At 38.3% G+C, this 20,128-nt stretch overlaps 1 protein-coding gene across 1 annotated transcript in view; it reads right to left on the reverse strand.

Moving 5' to 3' along the window:
* The window catches only part of LOC126161827 (regulating synaptic membrane exocytosis protein 2), a 1,269,779-nt gene that overhangs the window by 107,705 nt on the left and 1,141,946 nt on the right, over positions 1-20,128 (reverse strand). The window contains 1 exon segment of the mRNA XM_049917929.1: positions 7,550-7,941. Coding sequence (XP_049773886.1) covers positions 7,732-7,941 — 210 coding nt within the window. The 3' untranslated portion in view covers positions 7,550-7,731.

A 20,128-nucleotide genomic window follows, 5' to 3' on the forward strand; every position in this document is an offset into this window, starting at 1 on the left:
TGTAACTAAGAAGTTACACTCAATGTATGTGCCATTCTCTATGATGTGGGTTAATTGTCTTGCAGTAATAAAAAAGTAAACTGAAGTTACAAAAATGGTAATGATTTGCCTAGACAACAAAACATTCCAAGAGACTCATTTAGTTTAGGTTGGTGGAAGGGAGATATATATTATTGAAAAGATTTGTCTCATAGTTTGTTAGTGAGCTTGGGGTGTGCATTAGTTAAGTATGAATAAGCTGAAGCCAAGTTTGGTTATGAAATCATTATCAATGAATTAAGATCACAATGACTGATGTGAAAGGAAGACATATATGACATTCTAACTTGAGAAAGATTACATAAATTACACTAAATCAGCAAAATAGTAATGTAAGGCTAAATATAGGAAGAAAATTAACACAAAATAATGAATAATTCATTCTGCTAGAGTAATAGTATTACACATGAATACTTAACATATTCTCATTAAGATACCACTGTAACCTAAAAATATCTTATGTAGTTCTGAATTCTGCTGCAGTGCGGTGTTAACAGCAAGTTAATTCTGATGGGTAGACAGAGACTGCAGAAGAGCAAAGAACTTGTGAATTAGATCATTGGAAGAACCAAAATAAAATGCTAGCTCTTAGTTAATTATACATGTGGAATATAGATGAACCCATGAGTTCTGCAGTAAGATGTGAAGTGAAAGAGAATCATAAGCTCGTAATAGGGGAGAGAGTGTGGCAGATATGATATGCGAGTTGGGTTGGAAGTCATTAAAGCAAAGACGTTTTTCGTCGCGGCGATATCTATTTACGAAATTTCAGTCACCAATTTTCTCTTCTGAATGCGAAAATATTTTGTTGAGCCCAACCTACATAGGTAGGAATGGTCATCAAAATAAAATAAGAGAAATCAGAGCTCGAACAGAAAGGTTTAGGTGTTCGTTTTTCCCGCGCGCTGTTCGCGAGTGGAATGGTAGAGAGATAGTATGATTGTGGTTCGATGAACCCTCTGCCAAGCACTTAAATGTGAATTGCAGAGTAATCAAGTAGAAGTAGAAGTAGAAGTAATAAATTGCTAAAGACATAGAAAAGAAATTATAAAACCATAAGTGCAGCATATACATACACTGGGTTATATACACATGGAGATCCAGTGTGGACTGCGATCACCATAAGTCAGGAAAAATTGATAGACATCCTAATGCGTTAATGCAGAACTGTTTGACACTGTTCCAGTTGTGTACACGGGATGCACATTGGCACCTGGCAAATCTGTGCAATGTTTATATGAATGTATGACATTCACAATGTCATTTGGCAAGCTATAACATGAGTGAACATTATGGCTATTGAGAAGAGAGATTGTGCGCTGGTAGTGAAACTATTTTATGTGAACAACAGCAATTACAGTGCTCCACTGAGAAAATATCACTGACTGAATGGTCTGAGGAGAGGCCCAATGTCGTTAAATGGTTTAAATAAGATGATAATGAAATTCAAAATCAAGGATGAGTTTGGTGTGGCACATGGAAGAGGAAGGCATATTATATCACTAGGCGTTATTGAGGAGAGTGCTGTTGCTGTAACTGACCATGCAGCATGTGCCCTGGTAGCTTGTTCAGTGCCATGAGAATTGCCAATGCCATGGTCAGCAGTACAGAAAATTCTGTGGTCTCTTTTCTGTGGTCTATTTTCCACTGGTACCTGTATAAGATCCAGAGTATAAGACCCAGACAGTGCAGCCAATGAAACTCTATGATCTGCAGCAACATTTTGAATTTGTTCTCTGGTTTCTGGCATGGGTCGTCGTTGATGACATGTGGCCAGGCAGTATTATATAATGTGACATGGCACATTTTACACTACAGGAAGAACTGTCGAATTTGGGGTATAGTTGTATATGTTGTGCTTAAAGAGCCATTGCACTTGCTGTATGTGACTGTGTGGTATGGACGCACAAAGACAATTATTCTTGATCTATTCTTCTTTGAAGAGTATACATCAGAGGGCCAGTCAGGTGTACTGTGACATCTACATTTTATTGAGACCTAATTGTATAGCAAGTGATTTCTGTTTTTGAAGAATGCAACTGTGTGGAAACCATGGTTTTCATATAAGATGGGGCAACACCTCATGTCGCTTGCCCAGTGAAAGATCTTCTTAATGCAAGCTTCCAAAAAGGTGTTGTCTCCAGAGCTTTTCCAGATGCGTGACTGCAAGATCACTTGTTCTGAATCCTTGTGACTTTTGGCTCTGGTGATATGTGTTTACCAGGACACGTTAAGTGTGTACCTGATCTGAAGGACAGTATACAGGAACAGGAACAGGAACATGCTCCTCAGATTCTACTGAAACCGCTGTGAGCAACCAATGATCACATCATTTTATAGATGCAGCACCTTGTCGACGTCTCCAGTGCTCATACTGAACTAATTGTGTGAGCAGCATTTAATAATAAAATCAACATCATGCTTTACTCACTTGTTTGCCTTCTTCTGCTCATGTCCCATTACTAATTCATTACATACAGAAACATTTCTAAATGTCTTTCTTACATTCGCAGTGCCAGATTTACACCTTGTGGCCAAAACTGGAACTAATTTTCTTCCCAGTATAAATCAATTCCGCATTAACACATTACAGTATCCACTAAGTTTTGCTGCCATATGATAATTACATTCAAAATTGCACCTCTGCGAGTACCTGCACTTTAATTATAACAAGCTGGTATATTAGTGCTCAATATACTACTAAAGAACACAGATAAAAATGTCTAAAGAAAGATATATTTAGCAACGGTTGCCTCGTCAGGAAAGAGGGAAGGAGAGGGAAAGACAAAAGGATTTGGGTTTTAAGGGAGAGGGTAAGGAGCGGAAAGACTTACCTTAGGGGGAAAAAAGGACAGGTATACACTCGCACACACACACATATCCATCCGCATATACACAGACACATTCATGTATAAAGAAAGAATTAGAAAAATGACTAGTCATGACAAGTGACATATAAAAAGCAAGCTAATGCATTAAAATGGGTGATTAACTGTCAATTAGACACTGGTGTGCCCAATACATAAGGGTCAAATTTTCAGCTCTTGGTAGGGCAGCTGCTGTAATATGTAATAAATGTAGATGCTACAACAAGTGTAGTTTAAATATTTAGTTTACTGTGATCATACAGTGGGAGTAAAACAAGAATGACAAGAGGCTCCATGGTATTGAATACAAATATGAATGTGTTGCAATTAAAAGCAACCAGTCAATGTGTTGAAATGTTAGGAAAGACTGAAGATACAACAAAAGTGAATGCTTTCAAAAAAGTGCATTAACTCTGAGTAGAATGAAAATATATCAGGCTGAAAAGCTATGATGTTAACAGTTAATTATAAAAACAATGACTCAGTTATGAGTGGGATGTATGAACTGACATAACTGAAAAGACAACAAGTTACAACAGATATAATACCCTGAATCATTGTGCTAAAGGGGGAGTAATGTAGTGTGGTCATACAGAAACGATGGAACTTAATTCATGCAACAACAATTCATGACAGAAGTGTTGAAGCAGTGAATGCCAATAAGCAATGATTTCATAAATCGTGTTATAACATGGGGGATAAAATAGTTTGTTTGCATGATTTTTTTTATTAATGTATGGCATGGCAAGTAATGCATAGTGGGTAAGAGTCTTCAGCCACTGCAGCAGTACCGAAAGTAACTGGCATTGTCAGCAACCTTCGCCTAATAGCCAAAGGCCGATGAAGGGAGAAGACATAAAAGATTGTACTTTACTTGCTGAGCCAGCAGAGGAAAAAACACCCACCCATTCACCCAACAACTCCCCCCCCCCCCCTACCCCCCTCCACACACACACACACACACACACACACACACACACACACACACACACACACCAAGAGAGAGAGAGAGAGAGAGAGAGAGTGTAAATTTGAGAATAAAATGTGATGTATTATATCTTAAATTATATAAAAAAATGTCAGTATTGTAAAAGACTTACACATCAACTGTATAATTGAATACAATTATTTCCACCTTTCTTCCAGGTGCATGTAAAATGTTAGAACAGTGATTCTGGATATGAATTCTTAATTAATTACTGGGTTGGTTTTTCATGTTGGTATTCTGGATACTATGTGTTTATTTCTCAACTTTCATTTTTTATTTGTAATTCACTGTTTCTATTTGAGTTTATATATTGTCATTTTGTCATTTGGACATAGTGACTGGAGCTGTGAATGCTAGAAAATGGAGTGCCAAGTTGAGAATTGGAACATTTCTGACATATTCTTATGTTTGAGTTCAATAGAAGGTTGACAAGAGTGGAGGCAGCCAAAAACATATGCTCCATGTATGGGGATAATGTCACTGGACACAGAGTGACAAGCAAATGGTTTTCTGTTTTTTAAAGGAGGATTATTTTGACATAGTTTTCTGTTTTTTTAAGGAGGATTGTTTTGACATTATTGAATCTCCATGTTCAGGAAGACCTTTGATGAAAATTGTTTACATGCATTAATCCACAATGACTGTCAGTGTACTCGAGAACTGGCTCATGTGATGAACTGTGATCATTCTATCAGCATGTAACATTTTCAAAAATTGGGTGTAAGTGTACCCCATGCTGTAAGCCAAATCACAAAAATCAGTGGGTGACCACATGTGCATCTCTACTTGGTCATCATCTACTAGCTAGTGAACAGCACTGACCTTTCCTATTCTGTAACATTACTGTTGATGAGAAATTGTGTCTTTATGCTAACATAAGAGAAAGAAAGGAATGGTTGAGTCCAAACAAAGCAGCAACTCCCCATACAAAGACCTGTGCGCATCCACAAAAGAATTCTGGAATTTCCATGTCATGTAACAGTTGACAGCTAAAACACATTTACTAATACAGACGGTCGATATATATGTCAATCTCCTCAGTTCTTAGTACATAATTACACAGATAATTATGAGAAAGTACAGTTTAATGGAAATTAGTGGTGTAAGTGTTTTGTTTACGGAGATATATTCAGCAGATTATTAGCATATTTTTAAGATGTGATAGGCCATATATAGAACTACCTTTAATAGTAAACTATGGATGTAGGTTGTATTACTAAGTACTATGGAACATGTGGTACTATCACCTATCTTCAAATGTGGAGGCAGCTAAGTATTACCATAAAACATGTCAATACCTTTCCTATTAGATTTCTGAAAAATAATTGGATAATAGGTTGCAACTGAATATACATTCAGGAAATGTACAGTAATTTATATGTGGCATTTTCATTTAACTTCTGTAATTGAAATCCTGCAGTGAAATTTTCCATGTGTTGCAATAATGAAATTCTGAAGGAACAAAATGGAAAAAATTATTAGACAAGTCTGGAAACTATGCTGTTAAATGATATTAATCTTGCAAGACTGAGCAGCAGAATATAGAGGGTTATTTTAAGTTATTCTTACACTAACTTTAGAATGGGGAAACTTCAGATGTGGCATCCATTAAGTACCAACTATTGGCACCATATTCTACTTAAGACACATAAATGAGGCACTGTAAACTTAGAATGATCTGACAAAACTATAATATTGGCTTTTGATATGAGAGGCCTGCAAGCAGATGAGTCCTAAATACAAGTACATCAGTGCCAGAAAACATTCACTGATGAACTATAGTATTCATCTTAATTTCACTGACATATTATGAGGATGAACATCCAAAATGAAAAAGAAAGGAGGAATGAGATTCAGGGTGCTCAACACTGAGGTTATCAGTAAAGATGAAAAAGGTAACAGTGAAATGTAAGTGTAACATTTCTATGGTAATGAAATTTCTAGACATAAAATCCAATACACTTGGTTAATAGGCACCATAACTCTTGGTTTAACTATTCAACATTTCTTTAAGATATTTATCAGAGTTATCCCCTTTTTAGATCTCAGCAAATTCATGCTGCAGCCTAAAAATTTTTGTAGTAAGTAAAGAAGGCATGCAATAATATCATCTCATATAGATGTTAAAAATAAAATAAAAGCACATTAATAATAAAGCAGACAATCAAAAATCCAGGATGGGATGTAACAATATTATGAAAAGGAAAACTGCTACTCATCATATGGCAGTGGCTTCAGCTGCCAGAAGCTGTGTGTGTGTGTATGTGTGTGTGTGTTGTCCATTCTCGACAAAGGCCTTGTTGGCCAAAAGTTTATATTGTGATGGTCTTCCTGGTGTGCCTATCTGCAACTCAGCATCTCCACTATATGGAGAATAGTAACTTTCCTTTTCATAATATTAATAATGAAATCAGCTTCATGTAGTGTGTTAACTGGACAGTAAAGGCCACAAGAGTTTGATTAAGGTAAATTTTAAAAAACGTGTATGTTCCAGCACAATTTCCTGAGGAGCTGCTAAAATAAGCAACTTTCTATGCAGAGCACTGATTTATAAAGTTCTCTTTTCTCATATTACACAGACTCATCTGAGTCTCTAAATATTTAATGATGAGGAAGTTTATTGCCACAGTCATTAAGAGCAAATGAAATTGATCCTTTACATAGCTAGACCCTACTCTCTTTTCATTTTGCATATTCATTAAGTAAAGTACCTGGCTGGCACAGAAAGGTGAAGATTTACTCACATGCTATTATTTTAATATTAAAGTACATGAATTAAAAATTACTGCTCACTGCAGTAGTGCCAAACTAAATTTAGTTGTTCACTATTCCTATCTAAGTTTTTAATAAGATGACAAAAAATGAAAAATCAGAGATGATATGAATTAAGTTAGATTGTTGTTTACTACACAGAGGAAGCATTGAGTGGCAGATGGGCACAGATAACAGTGCATTTAAAAGTACACTAAGATAATGGATAAAATCGTTCTTCAGATTTAGAAAAAACACCCACTCATTCATACACACAATATAGCCACTGTCATCTTCAGTTTCAGTGCACAGAGATGAAAGTGGCATGTGCATTGAGTTATGTGGGTATGAATGTGTGTGTGTGTTTTTCCAAATTTAATGAAGGACTTATCCTGCTGCTCATTGCCTCCTGCATGTGGTGAGTAGCACACTATTGTAACTCAAACCATCATTTCTAACAAGATATGTGCTTCATTTAAAATTAGTATTCTTCTGGCTGAAGCTAGTTTCTCTCCCAGTATTCCAGGAATTTAAATATATGGGTAAAAGGAGAAATCTTTTAGGAAAGATAGGTTTAAAATAAATGAAATAGTTTTGGAAGTATGAGTCCCAGAATTGCTAAAAATGAGATAGCTATCAAAATTAGTTGAAAAAAATGGTATTCATTCACCATCATTGATGGAATTTTCTCCAAAACAGTTTTTCATAAAATAAGTTTCATAAGAGGAAATTTCTATTTCTTACTCTTCAAAGCCAAATCAGTGGACTGAATGATATTTAAAAGCAATTATTTATTTTAAAAAATTCAGACTTTTCAGTTTACACGTAAATATATGAGATCAGTTTATATATTTATAGTACTGGCACAATGAAATTTTGGAAAGTGGTGATTGTTAATACCTACTGTTTTCAAAAATCAGTTAGCTGCTGTATCACCATCAACTCATCATCTGCATCAACACCAGGCTTTAACTTTTTTCTTTTCTTTTCTGTTTGATGTGTGAACTGGGGCATCATTGGGCAGTCAGGCAGTACAGAAGTGCAGTCAGGAAATGCTCAGTGGGGAAAGGGTCTCTCCTCTAGAGGCTAGTGACTAGTGAGGGAATCTAGGCTAGCTAGGGAGCTGCGTCGAGACAGGCCGAGCGAAGGGGGCCCACTAACCAATGATGTGGTTCCAAACAACTTGTACCAGCCAATCACAATGTTGGACAGATTCAGGTCATCCAACATTATCTGAGCAACGCCCATGAAAACTTTCTTGCCCTCGATTCTCCCGTAGTCACCCCACACAGTCACCTGAAAAATATAAATAAAAGAAATTTTTTTTTTTACTTAGTGACATTAATTGTGGATTAGTATTATTTACTGATGAAGCTACCTTATCAAATAAAAATTTAAGGATAATGTAATTCATAAGAAAACTAGCAGCAGTGTAGCAAAAATGATGACATAATTAAATGGTGAACAACCAGTTTCTGTAAGTGGAGTCATATTTAAGTAGTTGCAGTTGCAAATTAGATGCATAAAGAAGTCTTTGTATCAAAGTGTAATGGACAATCAAATTACTCATTGTCTTGGGAGACTATATGCAGACAACATATATATAATGTAAAATTAGATTAACACCTGAATTTTATTTACAGACTAAACCATCTGTTCCTCTTTTGCTTACGTACCTTTCTTTATCATGTGCCACATAACAGACTTAATAACACTGATATATAAATGGTGCAGATCATTACTATTAAGTACCGTGTTTTCACACATGCAGGTGATATCATTCTGTACCCTGCAATGCTAACATGACCATAACTCTAGTCAGCATAGGATGGCCAAGATCCGCAAATTTCCATGACAGCATTGGTGTAATTTCATGCTGTTTGTAATATGTCAAAGAAAATATTGTATGGGTATCACAGAAGAACAGAAAGGAGTCTTCACAGAGTGCAGTTTGTGCAGCTGTTTGTGGAAATGATTGTGATTGCATTTGAACCTAGGTAATGTGTGTGGATGAGATTTCATGGACTGAGGAACCATTGGGTGCATTTGGGAGAGGGTTTCCAGGAAGTTCAGAAACAACTGTTTACTGGCAGTATTCCCACAAAAGAAGGTGGTCCCACAGTTCACTAAAAGACATATCACATTAAATTTTTATTGATGTATGAGAAACTACATTCTCTTTCACATTGTGGGAATTTTCACTGAGACAGTACACAAAGCTCCATGTTTTTAAGTTTCCTCTGCAGACAAAACAGTGAAATCAATTACATGTTTAATGCCACTGCAAAATTTTAAATAACATTCAAAAAATTTACTATGGCTACTGTGATGTCTTCAATAACAGTATGATGTATGAGGTGGAATCCAAAATTTTCGGGACTGGTGCTGCCATCTGGAAAGTAGGAGTAGTAGATCTTTGCACCGCTAGGTGGCGAGATCTGCATATCTGATGAGTCAGAGTGCAGAGTGGCATTCAGCTGGGAGGATGTGTTGTGTGTCCACAGCAACTTCCGTAACACTCTGTGTTTGGTGTGTGGTGATTTTACAATGGATCCATGAATAGAACAGTGCGTGTTTATCAAATTCTGTGTGAATATCAGGAAAAGTGCTACGGAGACCCTTGCAATGATTCAACAAGTGTTTCGGGGACAGAGCATGAGCTGTACGTGTGTGTTTAAGTGGAAGGGCCTGGGCTCTCCAAGGCCCAAAAAAGAGAGACAGGTGAAGAGCAAAGTGAAGAGCATGATCACTGTTTTCTTTGATACCACAGGAACTTTGCACATAGAATTCGTCCCATCCAAGCAAACAACGAATTCCACATAGTACTGTGATGTTTTGCAATGGCTCTGTGAAAATGTGCGGTGACGGCGGCCTGAACTTTGGCATCAAGAGAACTGGCTGCTGCTTCAAAACAACATGCCCTGTCACACGTCCTTGCTCACCAGAACCTTTTTGGCAGAAAACAACATGGTGGTTGTATCCCACCCACTGTACTCGCCAGATTTGGCACCTTGCGACTTCGCGCTATTCCCAAAACTGAAACTCAAGTTGAAAGGCTGTCGGCTTGACACTCTAGAGAGGATTTAAGAAGCATTGCTGGCAGTGATAAACACCCTCAAAGAACAGGATGCAGATGGGAACTACTTTGAGGGTGATGATGACCATTAGTCCAAAGGTAAGGTTTTCAACAGATGGCAGTACCAGTCCCGAAAATTTTGGATAGCACCTCGTATGCTGGAAATGCTGGCAATACTTTCGTATCTTGAGATGCAAATGACACTTGACTTAAAGATGCATGCTGTGTCATATGCTGTTGATACAAACTCTGTTAAGCAGTTAAATGTTCCAGAGATAACATTCACCATAGGTATTACAATGTAAAATGTATATAAAGGACATTATCAATGTATCATTTGTAAATAAATGAAATTTTCTGTGGAACAGCAGGAATATTCAAAGAGAAACAACTTAAATCTGCATTGATTAACAGTACTGCTATCAGGGACTCTATTTTATGTGTGTGGACTGTCAAAGAGTCTTTCTTGCAGGAGCATATAGAGAGCTGTTGCTCAATTCCAGAAGAATATGCGATCAAGCACTCAAGAGATCTGTACCTAGTAGAACAGTTCATAATGGGAAGGACCCTCTATGGCTAACAGTTTATGTAAAGAAACTTCTAAAGAAAAAGTGACTATCACAGAACAAATATGAGACAAGAGTTTAACAGCCTGTTGATGATGAGGTCATTAGAAATGCAGCACACACTCAGATTAGGAAAGGATGTGGAAGAAAACAGACATGGCCCTTTCAGAGAAACCTTTCTGATATTTGCCCGAAATGATTTAGGAAAACCATGAGAAACCAAAATCTGAATGGTCAGGTGGGGAACTGAGCTGTCATATTTCTGAGCATGAGTCTAATGACTTGCTACTGAATAATCTCACTTGGTCTGGATGTCTCAGGACAGCAAAGCAAAAGCAGGAGTTCTAAATTCCATTTCCAGCTGTTCCTTAACAAAAAATGATCCAGGAATACTGTAGCACACTGCGGAGATGAGATATATAGACATTGATGGTAGTGGTGTTGCTCTTGTAATCACAATATACTGAAGCTCCCTTGCCGAAACTGTGCCCAGAGGCAGGAAGAAAGTAGAGGACAGACCTATCTACAAGACAACCCATGAAACTATTGTCCAATATCACTGATATACTTCTGTTGGATAACTGTGGATCTAGTGGAGAGCATTAAAAAGTATCTTGAACAGAATAACAACCTAATATGAAACTTCCTGGCAGATTAAAATTGTGTGCTGGACCAAGACTTGAACTCGGGATCTTTGCCTTTTGTGGGCAAGTGCTCTACCATATGAGCTACCCAAGCATGACTCATGCCCTATCCTCACACCTTTACTTCCACCAGTAACTTGTCTCCTACCTTCCAAACTTCACAGAAGCTCTCCTGTGAGCCTCAGTCCAGCACACAGTTTTAATCTGCCAGGAAGTTTCATATCAACGCAAACTATGCTGCACAGTGAATATTTCATTCTGGAGAATAACAACTTCCTGTTAATGAGCATAGATTTTGAAAATGCTGGCCATGTAAAATTGGAATTGCATGTTTCTTACATGACATCCTGAAAGACACAAATAAAGACAAACAGCTAGATACAGTATTTCTTTATTTACAAACAGGATTTGACTCAGTACTCAACATTTATTAATGAAAGTGTGGTCATATGGAATATCAAATGAAATTTGAGACTGGACTGAGGATGTCATGCTACAGTGGACATTCCTTGTGATCTTAAATTCAGAGCCATCAACAGATGTAGAAGTAATTTAAAGGAACTGTATTAGGGACCATACTATACATGTTATTTGTTAATGATCTGACTGAAAATATTAATAGCAGCAGCAGACTTTTTGCAGGTGATGTACTGTAGTTATCTATAAGGAAGTATTATCAGAAAAAGGTACATAAATATCTGGTTGGAATCTGATATTATTTCAATGTGGTGCCAAGATTGGCAATTTACTTTAAACTACCAGAATTTAAAATTGTGAACTTCACAAAATGAAAAACCTGTAGTATCCCATAACCACAATATCAATGATCCATAAATGGAATTAGTCAAACAATAGAAATATTTTGGGACTTTAATTTGTGATGGCATGAAATAGAATGTTCATATAGACTCAGTCATAGATATAGAGAGCATAGACTTTGGTTTATTGGTAGAATACTGGAAAAATTTAGTCAGACTAGAAACGAGGTTGCTTACAAAACACTTGTGCGGCCTATCCTAGAACACTGGTCACATGTGCAATACCCACAGCAAATAGGCCTAACAGGGAAGGCCTGTACAGAGTTTCCAGAAGCAATGTTAAGTAGGATGTCTAGGAATAAAATACAGCACCTTACTTATCACACTTTCAGCATCTACAAATTTAAAATTAGACTACTTACAATGCAGAGAGAGGTATTCAAGCAGTCATACTTCTAGCATTCCATCTGAGAACAGAATGGACAGAAACTCTAATATATGGTACAGTGGGAAGCACCCTCTGCCAAGCAATTCATAATAGTTTCAAAAGTATGAATGTAGATGTAGTGTATTTCACTCCCTTCTGTGTCAAAGTTAGATCTCTTGGGCTTAATGTGGACCATTACCCAATGAAAATGTGCATATTACATTAAATTGCAGTTTCACTCATCTTGTTGTTGTTGTGATCTTCTGTCCAGAGACTGGTTTGATGCAGCTCCCCATGGTACTCTATCCTGTGCAAGCTTCTTAATCTCCCAGTACCTACTGCAACATACATCCTTCTGAATCTGTTCAGTGTATTCATCTCTTGGTCTCCCTCTACGATATTTACCCTCCACACTGCCCTCTAATACTAAATTGGTGATCCCTCGATGCCTCAGAATGAGCCCTACCAACCTATCCCGTCTTCTAGTCAAGTTGTGCCAAAAAATTCTCTTCTCTCCAATTCTATTCAATATCTCCTCATTAGTTATGTGATCTACCCATCTAATCTTCAGCATTCTTCTGTAGCACCACATTTCGAAAGCTTCTATTCTCTTCTTTTCTAAACTATTTATCGTCCACGTTTCGCTTGCATACATGGCTACACTCCATACAAATACTTTCATAAACGACTTCCTGACACTTAAATCTATACTCAATGTTAACAAATTCCTCTCCTTCAGAAATGCTTTTCTTGCCATTGCCAGTCTACATTTTATACCCTCTCTACTTCAACCAGCATCAGTTATTTTGCTCCCCAAATAGCAAAACTCATTTACTACTTTAAGCGTCTCATTTCCTAATCTAGTTCCCACAGCATCACCTGATTTAATTCGACTACATTCCATTATCCTCATTTTGCTTTTGTTGATGTTCACCTTATATCCTGCTTTCAAGACATTGTCCATTCCATTCAGCTGCTCTTCCAGGTCCTTTGCTGTCTCTGACAGAATTACAATGTCATCGGCGAACCTCATAGTTTTTATTTCTTCTCCAAGGATTTTAATTCCAACTCCAAACTTTCTTCTGTTTCCTTTACTGTTTGCTCAATATACAGATTGAATAACATTGGGGATAGGCTACAACCCTGTCTCACTCCCTTCCGAATCACTGCTTCCCTTTCATGCCCCTCAACTCTTATAACTGCCATTTGGTTTCTGTACAAATTGTAAATAGCCTTTCGCTCCCTGTATATTACACCTGCAACCTTCAGAATTTGAGAGAGAGTATTCCAGTCAACGTTGTCAAAAGCTTTCTCTAAGTCTACAAATGCTCGATATGTAGGTTTGCCTTTCCGTAATCTATTTTCTAAGATAAATCGTAGGGTCAATACTGCCTCACGTGTTACAACATTTCTATGGAATCCAAACTGATCTTCCCCGAGGTCAGCTTCTACCAGTTTTTCCATTCGTCTGTAGAGAATTCATGTTAGTATTTTGCAGCCATGACTTATTCAACTGATAGTTTCGTAATTTTCACATATGTCAACACCTGCTTTCTTTGGGTTTGGAATTATTATATTCTTCTTGAAGTCTGAGGGTATTTCGCCTGTCTCATACATTTTGCTCACAAGATGGTAGTGTTTTGTTAGGCCTGGCTCTCCCAAGGCTGCCAGTAATTCTAATGGAAGGTTGTCTACTCCTGGGGCCTTGTTTTGACTTAGGTCTTTCAGTGCTCTGTCAAACTTTTCACGCAGTATCATAGCTCCTATTTCATCTTCGTCTACATTCTCTTCCATTTCTATAATATTGTCCTCAAGAACAACGCCCTTGTATAGACCCTCTATATACTCCTTCCACCTTTCTGCTTTCCTTTCTTTGCTTAGAACTGGGTTTCCATCTGAGCTCTTGATATTCATACAAGTGGTTCTCTTTTCTCCAAAGGTCTCTTTAATTTTCCTGTAGGCAGTGTCTATCTTATCCCTAGTGATATACACCTCTACATCCTTACATTTGTTCTCTAGCCATCCCTGGTTAGCCATTTTGATCTTCCTGTCGATCTCATTTTTGAGACGTTTGTATTCCTTTTTGCCTGCTTCATTTACAGCATTTTTGTATTTTCTCCTTTCATCAATTAAATTCAGTATCTGTTCTGTTACACAAGGATTTCTATTAGCCCTCATCTTTTTACCTACTTGATCCTTTCATGCCTTCACTATTTCATCTCTCAAAGCTACCCATTCTTCTTCTACTGTATTTCTTTCCTCCATTCTTGTCAATCGTTCCCTAATGCTCTCCCTGAAACTCTCTACAACCTCTGGTTCTGTCAGTTTATCCTGGTCCCATCTCCTTAAATTCCCACCATTTTGCAGTTTCTTCAGTTTTAATCTACAGTTCATAACCAATAGATTGTGGTCAGATTCCACATCCGCCCCTGGAAACGTCTTACAATTTAAAACCTGGTTCCTGAATCTTTGTCTTACCATTATATAATCTATCTGAGACCTTACAGTATATCCAGGCTTCTTCCATGTATACAACCTTCTTTTATGATTCTTGAACCAATGCTCTGTGCAAAATTCTACCAGGCGGCTTCCTCTTTCATTCCTTAGCCCCATTCCATATTCACTTACTACGTTTCCTTCCCTTCCTTTTCCTACTATTGAGTTCCAGTCATCCATGACTATTAAATTTTCGTCTCCCTTCACTATCTGAATAATTTCTTTTATCTCATCATACATTTCATCAATCTCTTCTTCATCTGCGGAGCTAGTTGGTGTATAAACTTGTACTATTGTGGTAGGCGTGGGCTTCGTATCTATCTTGGCCACAATAATGCGTTCACTACGGTGTCTATAGTAGCTTACCTGCATTCCTATTTTCCTCTTCATTATTAAACCTACTCCTGCATTACCCCTATTTGATTTTGTATTTATAACCCTGTATTCACCTGACTAGAAGTCTTGTTCCTCCTGCCACTGAACTTCACTAATTCCCACTATATCTAACTTTAACCTATCCATTTCCCTTTTTAAATTTTCAAACCTATCTGACCGATTAAGGGATCTGACATTCCACCCTCCGATCAGTAGAACACCAGTTTTCATTCTTCTGATAACAACTTCCTCCTGAGTAGCCCCACCTGGAGATCCAAATTGGGGACCATTTTACCTCCAGAATATTTTTCCCAAGAGGACACCATCATCATTTAACCATACAGTAAAGCTGCATGCCCTTGGGAAAAATTACGGCTGTAGTTTCCCCTTGCTTTCAGCCGTTCTCAGTACCAGCACAGCAAGGCCATTTTGGTTAGTGTTACAAGGCCAGATCAGTCAATCATCCAGACTGTTGCCCATGCAACTACTGAAAAGGCTGCTGCCCCTCTTCAGGAACCACACGTTTGTCTGGCCTCTCAACAGATACCCAACTGTTGTGGTTGCACCTACAGTACGGCTATATGTATCGCTGAGGTACACAAGCCTCCCCACCAATGGCAAGGTCCATGGTTCATCTTATAGAATGAAATTTCACTCTGCATCTGCAGTGGAGTGTGAACTGATATGAAACTTCCTAGCCGATTATGTAACCTTATTGTAATGTTTGTTAATCTACGATTTGGTCTGTATTTGGTGTTTTGGTGTCACTGAGTTTCAGTTCTTATTTAGTATACTTGTGCCATCACTGCTGAACAACCCTTTAAAATCTTGGGAACATCATTTATGTATGATGTTTGGCTAAAGAATAATTGGACTGATTTTTCAGCAGACAAGCAGTGCGAACCTCGAGAACAAATGCTACATTTTTGAGGCACATGACATCTCCCTCTCCATACCCACTACCCATTCACCTGCTGAGCCCTCAGTTGGGCCTTGCCCTTCATTTGTGTCAGACTATGTATCTGTAGCCCATTGAAAAAATGCCTTTTGTTTTGAAACAGTAAATGGATAAATGTGAAATTTTTATTGAAACTTGAGAAGTCCACTACAGAGGTGCACTCTTTGTTGAAACAAATGTACAATAATAATCTCTTTCACATACTCAAGTTTTTGAGTGATTTAATCAGTTCAAAGAAGAACAACATGAAACTGAAAATGAGTCATGTCCAGGACAACCTTTAACATCAACAACAGACAAAAACATTGAAGATATTGGAAATTTAATCTACACACGTCAAAAAAAGTTTTGCATCACCCCAGTTCCCAGTTCCCAGAACTCCTGAAGATAGACGTTGACTGTGGGTATTGTATCACAGACACAGTCCCTTTCACTGTTCAGAGATGTCACTAAACCTGCCCAAAGATGTAAACAACCATGCATGAGCAGTGCCTATTAGATGGAGGGCGTCCTACAGCCAGTCAGTTCCAGTCATACCATCAGGAAGGAGGTACATGGATCATGTTGTCTGTAGTTCAACCATGGCTAGATGGTCACTACCGCGATTTGATCACATCTGCATTGTTACTTTGTGCCAGGAAGGTCTCTCAACAAGGGGAGTGTCCAGGCATCTCGGAGTGAACCAAAGCGATGTTGTTCGGACATGGAGGAGATACAGAGAGGCAGTAACTGTCGATGGCATGCCTTGCTCAGGTTGCCCAAGGGCTATTACTGCAGTGGATGACTGCTACCTACGGATTATGGCTCGGAGGAAACTTGACAGCAACATGTTGAATAATGCTTTTCATGCAATCACAGGACATCGTGTTACGACTCAAACTGTGCGCAACAATCAACATGATGCTCAATTTCACTCCCTATGTCCATGGCAAGGTCCATCTTTGCAACCATGACACCATGCAGCGCGGTAAAAATGGGCCCAACAACATGCCAAATGGACCGCTCAGGATTGGCATCATGTTCTCTTCAGCAATGAGTGTCGCATATGCCTTCAACCAGACAATTGTCAGAGACATGTTTGAAGGCAACCCAGTCAAACTGAACGCCCTAGACACACTGTCCAGAGTGCAGCAAGGTGGAGATTCCCAGATGTTTTGGGGTGGCATTATGTGGGGCAACGTATGCAGATGGTGGTCATGGAAGGCACCATAATGGCTGTACAATACGTGAATGCCATCCTCCGACCAATAGTGCAACCATATTTGCAGCATATTGGTGAGGCATCCATCTTCATGGATGACAGTTTGCATCCCCAGTGTGCACGTCTTGTGAATGATATTAAAGGTACCAGTGTGTACAGCAATCTGGACCACCACCTCTGAAGGTCTTGCTGTATGATGGTACAACATGCTATGTGTGGTTTTCATGAGCAATAAAAAGGTTGGAAATGATGTTTATGTTGATCTCTATTCCAATTTTCTGTACAGGTTCCGGAACTCTCGGAACTGAGGTGAAGCAAAACTCTTTTGATGTGTGTATAAAAACATTCATTGAGCAGTTGTGTGATCACTGATATTGTAAGAGTTGAGTAAGGAGAAAACAACCTCAGTTGTGGAAAATCAAGTCATGGATTGTAAATGATAACAACACCCCAGCCATTACTGCATTGATTGTCAAGATGTTATTGGCTAAGCATGGGCCTTTGTGTTGGGACGCTACTGACCATATCTTGCTCTGTGTGATGTTTTCCTGATCACAGAAGTGAAATCTGCTGTGGAAGGAATGACATTTGAAACAGTTGAAGTCATGAAAGAAAAACTGTTGGAGACCATGAACATACTTTCAGGAGACAACATTAGACACTTCTTTGAACCATGTAAAATTCACATGGAGTAGTGTAAGAATGGTGGAGGGGAGTATTTTAAAGGGAATAGATCATGAACAGTAGTGAGCTTGGTACCAAACCTTGTAGAATTTCATATATAATATTTACCACTAGTGAGTTGTGTGAGGCAGTGATTCATTCTGACCCTCTTCTCCTAGAACACTTGAGCAACTTTCCCATTCAATGTACCTGGAGCCAATGGCAAAAGAAGAACTCTAAATATAATTAAGAAACTGAACTCCAAGATAGGAGATGATTTAATACCTAATTATCTAATAAAGCATGTGAGTGAAGTATTAATTAACCCACTTTTTGATACAGCAAACTCCTCATTCAGGGATACAGTATTTCCAGGAAAATTAAATATGAACAAAGTAGTATCAGTATAGAAGGAAGACAACAAAGGTGGCCCAAGTAATTACAGATCAGTATCTTTAACATAAACATTTTCAAAAATAACAGAGATTCTTATGCATAGTAGATTGCTTACATTATTCAGGAATAAAGGCGGCCACTCTATGAACAGTAGATGCATTGGGGTGTCGGCAGGCACACACACCCATGCATATAGCTACATTGTGCTGGCTGCATACACAGTGCCAGGGTTGCAGTTATGCAGGTGGAATGGGATCTGGTTACGTCAGATGGGATGGGTACAGGGAGAAAGACGTGGGAAATGGGAGGAGGGGTTGGGGACATATAGCTAGCGGCTCAGAGGAAGACAGTAGGTGTGCAGGTTAGGAAGGTGGGAGGAAAGGAGGAGGTAGAAGGCACAGGAAATAGGCATGCATTGCACAGGTATGGAACTGGTGAGGTGTAGCATATGATGAATATGACATGGAGGCATAGACTGGGAGGGAGTGACAGAAGAGACAGAGCAGAACCTGCTGGGTAGAGGGTGTGGGTACAGTGGATTAGTGCAGATTGAGGAGGTGTTTCCAAATAAAAGAGTCAGAGAAAATCAATGTAACCCTGCATTTAAGCCATGGATTACCCAGGGCATCAAAATTTCATGTAAAACAAAAGAGAATTGTATGCCTCAGCCAGACAGTCTAACAATACTGCAGTGATGGGGCAATATAAAGTGTACTCTAAGATATTAAGGAAGGTGATCCAGAGATCTAAAAGTATGTATCTAAAAAAGGAAATTGACAAATCAAATAACAAATTGAAAACCATATGGAAATATGTTAAAAGCGAGACAGGGAAAAGCCTATCTGCCAAAGAAGTGATTAGCTTAAGAACTGGGAGCCTTTCAGTGGATGCTCCCAAAATGGTGGCTAATATCTTTAACAATCATTTCCTAACAGTCACCAACCAAATGGGATGCCAGGGTTCTGTAAAGAAAGCTACAGAATACTTGAATAATACCTTAACTAACAAAATAGGTGAGATGCATCTTCGAAAAACTACAGTGGTAGAATTATAAAAAATAATTATGTCTTTAAAATGTAAAAATTCTGCTGGATTGACAACATTTCCAGCAAGTTACTGAAATACTGTTGTAAAGAAATAAGTACAGTGCTCTGCCATATTAGTAATACATCATTGGAAGAAGGTGTTTTTCCCGACAGGCTAAAATAAGTGCTTATATGACCAATTTATAAAAAGGGAGAAAAGACTGGGGCTACAAACTATCGACCAATTTCATTACTCTCAGTTTACTCCAAGGCACTAGAGAAATTGATGCATAGCAGAATGGTTGAGCATCTTAGTAAATATAACATCCCCAGCAGTAGCCAGTTTGGCTTTCGGAAAGGGGTATCAACCATGGATGCAATTCATGCCTTTGTTGACAATGTTATGGAAGCCATAAATAATAACATGATGATGGTTGGAATATTTTGTGACCTGTCAAAAGCTTTTGACAGTGTAAGTCACCATATTCTCTTGAGTAAAGTCAAGACCCTAGGAATGGGTGGAACTGTAGGCACGTGGCTTGAATCCTATCTGTGTGGTAGAAAGCAGAAAGTAATCGTGGAAGGACTGCATGGTGGCCAGGTATCTTCAGAATGGGGGTACATTACTGCAGGAGTATCTCAAGGCTAAGTATTGGGCCCACTGCTCTTTCTAATATTTATACACGACTTAGCACTACGTACAGAATATGAGAAAATACTCATGTTTGCTGATGACACCACTTTATCAGTTAATAATCTCTGAGGAATGTGTCAAAAGAGGCTGCAAATAAAGCTTTTGCAGATTTAACAAACTGGTTTGAAACCAATGGCCTTACAGTCAACCTAAAAAAGACAAATTACATTCATTTCTCTTCTAACACAAATGTTACTAATGAAA

This window comes from Schistocerca cancellata, chromosome 2, assembly GCF_023864275.1.
Source record: "Schistocerca cancellata isolate TAMUIC-IGC-003103 chromosome 2, iqSchCanc2.1, whole genome shotgun sequence".
Lineage (NCBI taxonomy): Eukaryota > Metazoa > Arthropoda > Insecta > Orthoptera > Acrididae > Schistocerca > Schistocerca cancellata.